General features: G+C 37.3%; 1 protein-coding gene across 2 annotated transcripts; it reads left to right on the top strand.

The window, feature by feature from the left end:
* Nucleotides 1-1,462: 1,462 nt before the first annotated feature.
* LOC131067978 (cytochrome P450 76C2) lies at nt 1,463-3,887 on the top strand. Of its 2 annotated transcripts, XR_009111892.2 has the most exons (3): nt 1,463-2,491; nt 2,622-3,406; nt 3,570-3,887. XR_009111892.2 is itself a non-coding variant. In XM_058003162.2 (2 exons), the coding sequence occupies exons 1-2, from the start codon at nt 1,592-1,594 to the stop codon at nt 3,252-3,254; spliced, it is 1,533 nt and encodes a 510-aa protein (XP_057859145.1). In that variant the 5' UTR covers nt 1,463-1,591; the 3' UTR covers nt 3,255-3,887. The 2 variants fall into 2 exon arrangements, 1 of the variants encoding a protein (XP_057859145.1); XM_058003162.2 differs by having other exon boundaries at nt 2,622-3,887.
* The last annotated feature ends 4,802 nt before the right edge of the window (nt 3,888-8,689 follow it).

The following is an 8,689-nucleotide window of genomic DNA, read 5'->3' as shown; positions in this document are numbered from 1 at the left end:
ACTATAATCAAATAAATAGAAACAAATGAAAGTATAAAATAATTCCGTAGTCCTCATTTACTAAATATTAATTATTAAAACATCATACTAATTCATATTTTTAAATTAAATTCATTTATATAAAATTTTACTTTAAAACTATAACACAACCACCTAAATCTGACTTAAGATTAATAATTATTCTAAATTTATCATAATTGAAATTATTCAAACAAATTCACCACTACTCTCTTCTTGAAGACTTTCCAGTTATCTGTAATAACTAACATAGCTATATTTTTAAACATCTATATAAAATAATAGATACTAAATCTAAAAAAAAAATTGAAGTAGAGAAAGTAATCAAGATAAAGATCATATGCACAAAAATTAAAATAAAAATAAAATAAAAATTTACTTTCCAAATAATTGGCAAAATAATAAAAATGAGAGAAAAAAAAGTCATTTTAAAAAACAATGCTTTTGTACTACCCTTTTTTATTTAAACGCTTTCAAATCTTCGAAAAAGTAGATTGCGTTTGCATTAGACTTAGACATCTTATCGCAACTGTCATTGTAGAGTTACCCACTATTGATGTAATTAGAAAAATAATATTAAAATAAATAGGTTAAAAAAATAATAAAAAAATGTTATTTGAGTTGCATATCGCAGTTGTCATTGTAGAGTTACCTCTATCGACATAATTAAAAAAATAGTAAAAAAATATTATTTGAGTTGCATAAACATAACAATTTTTTATGTTCAAGCATCTCTTATACTTTAGATTATGTTAATGATGCATCTTATATGATGTACATTGATCAAATAGACCCACCTTCTAATGATGTAGATTTATGTTAGTTACCTTCTTTTTATTCAAAATGATATTTTTATCCTTTTAATGACTGAAACAACATTACATAATAAGCTAGTTTAAATAAGCATACTTTTCATACCATTTTTTTAAAGGGGTAAAAATTTATTAATTACAAAGAACAGATACAAAGAAACAAGATTGGAGGCCTCAACAAAGACCATCGCATTAAACTACCCTATCCTTGTCCATTAATTGATCCAAAGACAAAAAAATAAATCTTATAAACAATATTCCATCCCTCCAAACTAATTTACAAATATATATCAAAAATTTAGAAACTAATTTACATGTGCTAAAACCCTTTAAGCTTAAGATTTAGAAACTATTCTTTGTACAGTAGTGAAGGTTCCGGTTCAAATCACCATGACAAGTTCTTGATACAAGCTCTAATGGCCGTCAACATCTAAAAGTTGTTTGCTATGTAGTGTGCTCATTTTTCTAGATTTATGTGCATTGAATCCAATTTTTCCACAACATTGACTTTGTGCGACCATTGAGTGTTTGACAACTAATAAAATATCTAAAAAGCTCTCAACTGTATAGCATTCCAATTTTCTAAACCATCTACTTTGAATCAAATTATTCCACAATATTGACTTTGTGCTACCATTGGGTGTCTGACAACAAAATGAGAACTAAATCTTTTGATATCTAAATAAAAATTTTGCTGTAGAAACGATAAGTATATGGATTGTGGGCTTTTCAGAGATTAGTGGCCACCAAATCTTATACGGATGGATAAGCACCTGGTGTTCTGGTTTTCTGTTCTGGTTAGCAGTTTTGTTGTAGTCTTTTCTGTATTCATGCTATGGAGAAGAAAGACGAAGAGCCTTCCTCTTCCACCTGGACCACGTGCTTGGCCTATCATAGGAAACCTCTTTCTGCTTGGCAAAAAACCCAATGAATCACTGTTTGCCCTTTCTCAGCAATATGGTCCCTTGATCACACTCTTTCTTGGCATGAAAACAACAGTGGTGGCCTCCTCTGCTGCCATGGCAAAGGAGGTGCTCAAAACCCATGACAACATCCTTGCTGGTCGGACTGTCAAACATTCAATGAAGATACTCTCTTACCACAAGTCTTCAATAATATGGGCTCAAAATGAATCCCACTGGCGAAAATTCAGACGTATTGCCACTACAGAGCTTTTCTCTGCCAAAAAACTCCAAGCTTCGGAACATGTGAGAAAAGATTCAGTTTTCCAAATGATTCGATTGATTTTCGAGGAGAACAGAGTGAAGGGAAAGAGTGTGAACTTGGGTGATTTGATGATCCACACGAGTCTGAATATGCTTGGTAATCTCATGCTCAGTACAAATGTATTCGACCCAAATAATCCCGACGCTGTGGACTTCACCAACGCTATTACTTCATGGGTGGAGCTTGTTGAAAAGCCCGATTTGGCTGATTTTTTTCCATGGCTTGGGTTTCTGGATCTTCAGGGTGTCGGCCGTAAAATAGGAGCCCATTTAAAACGAGCTCATTATTTTTTAGATCTGTGCATAAGTAATCGAATGGCGAGGAGAAGCAGAGATCCGAATGATGAAAGAGAGAAAGAGAGGGATTTTTTAGACGTGCTGCTAGATATGCAAGGTCCTGATCTCAGTCAGACAGATATCAGAGCAATACTTTTTGTAAGTTCAATTTTCTGGTATTTTCTATATAGTTTAAATTGGTCTCATTTCTACCTGGATTTGATTACCAAGTTTAGTTTTAATGTTGGTTTTGGGGTGGTTTTAAATCTGACTGTTCTGGGTGTGGCAGGACCTGTTAATGGCCGGGAGTGACACCTCTGCTGCGACAGTAGGATGGGCGATGGGGGAACTCATTCGCAATCCAGATAAAATGAAAAAAACCCAAGTAGAATTAGATGAGACTGTGGGTCGGAACAGAAGAGTAGAAGAATCTGATATAGAGCATCTGCCTTATCTCCATGCAGTGGTGAAAGAAATTCTTCGCCTATATCCAGCTGGTCCTCTCATGATTCCTCACAGAGCGGCCACCTCTTGTGAAATAGAGGGATTTGTGATCCCCAAAGACACACAGGTTATGGTTAATGTGTGGGCAATGGGAAGAGATCCTAATGTCTGGAAGGAGCCCTCCAAATTTATGCCAGAGAGATTTTTGGAGGGTGAGGGAGCTAAAATGGAGTTTAAGGGACAAGATTTTGAGTTCATACCATTTGGAGCAGGGAGAAGAATTTGCCTAGGGCTTCCTTTGGCTGATAAGATGCTTCATTTGATTTTGGCTTCTCTGGTTCACTCTTTCGACTGGAGTCTGCCTGATGGAATGAGTACGGACAAAGTGGACATGGACTATTTGTTTGGAGTGGTATTGAAGAAGCGTCAAAAGTTGCAAGCAGTTCCCACACCACGCTTGCTACATAACATATATTAGTAATTGGACAACAAGGCAATTTGTTCTGCATGTTAACTGGTTGCTAAGATCTGATACCGTTTTAGAATTGACTACAGGAATTTTACCATTGAAGTCATTTTTATATGGATATTTTTGCATCAATATTTACTCTTTCATCGTAATGTTAAAAGGTAAATCAATATATGAAAGCCTCTTTACAGTTCTATTCATTTTTTGGTCATATTGTTGAAAACTTAATTTTTATAATTCAAAAGTAATGATTTATGATTTATGGGCGACTTTGTGCCCATAAAAGTTGCAAGAGAAGATGTTCAGTGGATAAGTTTTCTTCAGTTTGACGTGCTTTGGAGAAGATTAATTCGAAGTGTATGCGAGGAGAAGATTGTGAAGCTAAAATCTAGCAGGCTGGTTGTAATGTGAATTTTGAAATGGAAGCAGGGATGTTCTGCATGGCTGTACCAGTTGGATTTCACAGGGGAGATTGTTGGGAATGTGAAGCCCAATGGTCACATGACCATTTGCATTCTCCCAACTGTTCATTTCATATCTGAATATGATTATATACTGGCTGTGTGCAGCCCATGTATTAGTGTTGATTAATGAAGTGATTCTGTGCTTTGAGTGTGGATGTAGGCAAATTTGCGGAACTACGATCGTGTGTTGTCTCTTGTTATTGCTTTATTCTGTTTTTGTTATTGTTTTCTCTACTCATTCTAATCTTTACAATTTCTTTAAATAAGATTTATTGGAGGGATAGATATACTCCAATAATTATGGCATCTCTTATGAAGTTGATCTATTACTAATAATAAAACTCTTATGTCAGATAAACCATCCCTTGTGAAAGATGGTTTTAGTTGTTTCTATTGGTATTAGCATTGTTGCAATGTTTCAATCAAAACACAGTACTTCAAGGCAAGATTCTTACTTCAACAAATCGGCATATATAAAGTCCAATTTCAAATCAATTATTGATGATAGTAACTATTCAAAAACTGAAAATTTTGAAAACTAGTTTCTGCACCGAATCTTAAGGATGGCCTCACGCCATCACAACAGATAAAAGTTATGAGTGTCTGTTCACGATCTAAACAGCTATCTTTGATTTTGAAACTGTGGCTGCCGTGTAGAATCAGATTTTCCAAGCAACAATGAAACTCAACATCAATTTAAATATGACGACAGCCGTGACGTTTCTTCCACTCATGTTTGTTAATGTACAAACTTTGGAATGGAAAATATCTCCTATCAGGCCTGGAATTTGACAGGCAAAATGGCCGTTCTTTTCACTTTTGAACTGTATTTGACAGCTTAAAAAATTAGTGGAAAGTATGCATTGACATGCTATTTTTTTTCTAAAATCGTATAGATGACATTTCAAATTATAAATAAACCGTAAAAAAATATAGTAGATAATATATATATATCAGTTTAGAATGTTTATTATAAAAATACAAATTTATTTAGAATATTTTTTTTTTTTTTTTATTAAAGATAATGAGTTCAAAATTACATAAGAGTTCAAGATTACATCAACCAGAGGCCTAGCCTCACTCGATCAAAAACATATACAGTTTACAGAGGATGACACTGATAAAAAAAAATATAATTACAACCAAGATCTGCAACATGACTAAGATAGAATGTCCAATGAGCGATCAACCCAAGCCACCCAGCCAAGAGGACCATCCATCCAGACCAAGTCTTTGTGAGCTTGCACCTGAGCCAGCAAGGAAAGCTCATCTAATCTGGGGTTCCCATTCTTCCTGATTTCATCTTTAATTTTCTCGCAGGCAACCTCGAACGCATGTAGGTCATCCAGGGTTCTCCGCCAAAGGGGGCCATTCTTCAACTCGTGAAAATAAAAGGATGCACCGCATTGAATGAACCTCTTTAACTTCTTCCTTTCCACCATCATCGTAACATGAACCTGCAGAAAAATTTTGAAATGTGTGAGTTTCCTGAAAAACTCAGTAAGAACTCTCGGCTTACCTTGAAACTTTTCTTCGTTCCTGCATTTCCAGATCTGCCAAAGAATGTTAGAAGACAGCATATTCCAAAATAAATTCGAATCCTTATGCAAGCCAGGCACATAACCAGAAATGATATTAAGAATGCTCATATTGAACGGATAAATAATGCCAAATCTATTCCAAATTTCCTTAGCAAAGAGACAATCAAAAAGGATATGTTTACCAGTTTCTAGAACCTTACACAGATTGCACAGATCAAAATGAGAATCAGAATCAGTACTAAACCTCTTGATAGGAAGTCTGTCAAGTAAAACAAGCCATCTAAAACAATTGATTTTCGGCTCAACAGGACTTTTCCAGAGCCGCTGAAAAACTTTACTCCACATCTTGTCATCAAGGGATAGATGCCACGTAGAGTTCACATGACTGAAAATGTCTTTATTCTGATTAATAACAAAATGAATGTGTTTGGCTTTAAGGCAGTCCATAGCCACACCTTCGGGCCACAAGCAATGAAGATGTCTAAGGGAGTCCACGTTGCAAACAGAGGGGAGGTGTCTGGAGGCTTATCTCACCATATTGTACGTTCTTCTCTGAGAGTCAGGAATATCAAATTTAGATTTGATAGCGTCCCAAGACGGGAGAAGATCACCCTCGAACAGGTCTACAAACTGCTTGATACCTTTTTTAGCCCAAGATCTAGCAGAGCAGCCCTGCATTAAGGCAAGGGGTTTCCCATTAATGACAAGATTCCACCAAATGGATCTCTCACCGTGGAGAGAGCCTTGGTGGTACCAGCTCTTATTCATAATGTGGTCCCTGACCTGTTCCCAGGCCTTCCAAATGGCCTTAAAAACCATAGAACCTTGAACCGCAACCGGGAATTCCCCCAACAGAAGATCACCAAAAGGGAGATTCTTCCAAGACTTAGCTTTCTTGGGATAACCTCTCTCTATGTTGTGCCTAACAAGCACTTTCCACGGGCAGTCACCATTCAAAGAGAGAAATATCCACTTGGCGGAGAGGGCAATCCCTTGGAGTTTCAGGTCCTTAAGCCCTAAACCACCAAAGGACTTGTCCACATGACACCAAGCCCACCTGATAGCATGACACTTCTTATTACCTTTACCATCGGACCAGAGGAAAGATCTGATGGTGCTCTGAATGTCTTGGATCTGGTAGTTACTGAATAACCAAGCTGAAGAATAGTAGATACTATAAGAGGACAAAATTTTCTGACACACTTGAATACGACCGGCCAGAGACAAAGTTCTATTATGCCATTTATTAAGCTTGTTAAGAATTTTATCTCTAACCCACAACCACATGCTTCTAAGACCAAGATCTACAGAAAAAGGAATACCGAGATATTTAACAATTTTCTTAGGACCACCCCACTGAAGACCAGAACAAGAAAACCACTCAGGAGGTTGATCTTCCCAACCCAAACAGATCGACTTGGCAGGGGATATGCGAGCACCAGAGGCAGAACAAAAAAGATCAAGTTTCCCTTTAAGGACACTAAAATTCTCTTCGGAGAGCTCGAAAAATAGAGCAGTATCATCGGCGAACTGACAGTTAATAAGCATATCATTGTTGGGGAGACTAATACCTTTGACCACAGGAGAAAGAGAGGCATCCCGGAGAATGTAAAACAGAGCCTCAGAAGAAATAACAAAGAGAGCAGGGGCAAGCGGACAACCCTGCCTTATAGACCTACTGAGCGGAAATGAGGGCGAAAGAATACCATTTATTTCAACTTGAGCCGAGGCATCCTTGAGCAAGGTCTGAACAGCACTACAAAAAAATGAAGGAAAACCAAAAGCCTCCAACATCATAAGAATAAACTTCCATTCAATCCTATCATAAGCCTTTTCAAAGTCAAGAAGCAGCATGGGCAAATTCTGATTGGAGCACTTAGCCCACTCCATAGCCTCCCAACTAGTGATCAAATTCTCCAAAATATACCTCCCCTTAATAAAGCCAGTTTGAGTCGGACAAATAAACTTAGGGAGGATATCCACCAGTCTCAGGGCCAAGACCTTCGCTAATATTTTGTAGGAGACATTGAGCAGAGTGATAGGCCTCCAGTTCTTAATGAGAGCCTTGTTCCCTTCCTTAGGAAGAAGTCTGATAATGCCTTTATTAATCTTCGGACCTAAAGATCCGTTCTCTATGGCTTCATTGAACATGTCAAGAAGATCCTTGCAAATCCAACTAGAGTTAGCCTTGTAAAATTCAACCGGGAAACCATCAGGGCCCAGAGCCTTTTCATTGCAGAGATTTTTAATTGCATTCTCAATTTCTTCAATAGTAATAGACTTAGAAAGTTTAAGAATGTCACTAGGATCAAGCTTCCTAGGAATAAGTGGTTTACACTTATTCCTAGCAGCTTCAGCTTCCTGAGAGTCTTCGGAAGAGAACAGAGCTCTGTAAAACTCAGCAAAGGCCTTGGCAATGTTGACTGGGTCAGAAATATCCTGATTGTCAACCATAAGTTTATCAACCGACTCTTTACAATGTTTATTTCTAAGCAGATTGAAGAAAAATTTAGTTCCTCTATCACCAGCATGAAGCCAATTAGCTCTGGCATGAAGTCTCGCGTCCTTGATCCTAAACTGCTGATGAGAACTGAGAGCGTCTTTAGCAGCCATAAGTTGGGTTAGCCGATCAGGGTCAGACCTATTGTTTTGAATATTATTCTCAGCCTCCTGAAGATTGGAACATAACAACTTCTCAACATAACGGTAATCTTTAGCTTTTTTCTGGCCAATAGTTTGAAGAAATTTCTTCCAGGTAGACATGTTACGCAGCCATCTATCCAAATGAGATAAATGCTGCATACTAAGTTTATTAATGCCCCTAATAATAAGGAGGGAATTAAGCACATCTTCATCAGAGAGCAAGCTAGAATTCAAAATAAACTTATAATTTCTATTCCTGGTATGCTTGGGAGTAGAGATATAGTTGACATTGGCCACAATAGGATGATGATCAGAAAGGGAGGTAGCAATGGTTCTAATAATGTTATCTTCACCAAAAGGAATGAAGGAAAAGAAATGCTTATTGGCATAGAAACGGTCCAACCTGGAGTAGATTCTAGCTTGCCCCTGTTGAAAATTACACCAAGTATGCCAGAGACCACGGTGGACAGCTTTATTCCCAGCTAACGGGTCAAACAGGGTCTTGTTATAAACTAACCTATTCCATAAAACATACTCATTCTCATTCCATTTCATAGGGTGACCTCCAATTTTATCCTCCTGAGTCTCAATCATGTTGAAATCCCCCCCAAAAAGCCAGGGGATGTCCGGAAGAGAGTTCAGCCAACTCCACAAATTACTTCTATCATGGGAGTCATTAGGGGCATATATAGTACAAATGCCAAAAGAGCAGTTATCACATTCAACAGTGCACCACACAGCTCTCTGACAAGGAGAGCATCCATGACTGACAATAAACTTTTTCCACTTTTGATCA

The sequence above is a fragment of the Cryptomeria japonica genome, chromosome 6 (genome assembly GCF_030272615.1).
Source record: "Cryptomeria japonica chromosome 6, Sugi_1.0, whole genome shotgun sequence".
NCBI lineage: Eukaryota > Viridiplantae > Streptophyta > Pinopsida > Cupressales > Cupressaceae > Cryptomeria > Cryptomeria japonica.
The sequence above is the reverse complement of the archived record's forward strand: the minus strand, read 5'-3'. Positions and strand labels throughout refer to the sequence as shown.

What these genes read in the sequence shown, in the direction of transcription:
- LOC131067978 (XM_058003162.2), top strand. Translation starts at nt 1,592, where the DNA reads ATGGATAAGCACCTGGTGTTCTGGTTTTCTGTTCTGGTTAGCAGTTTT. An exon ending in ATATCAGAGCAATACTTTTT is followed by an intron (nt 2,492 to 2,621) that starts GTAAGTTCAATT and finishes TGGGTGTGGCAG; the next exon opens with GACCTGTTAATGGCCGGGAG.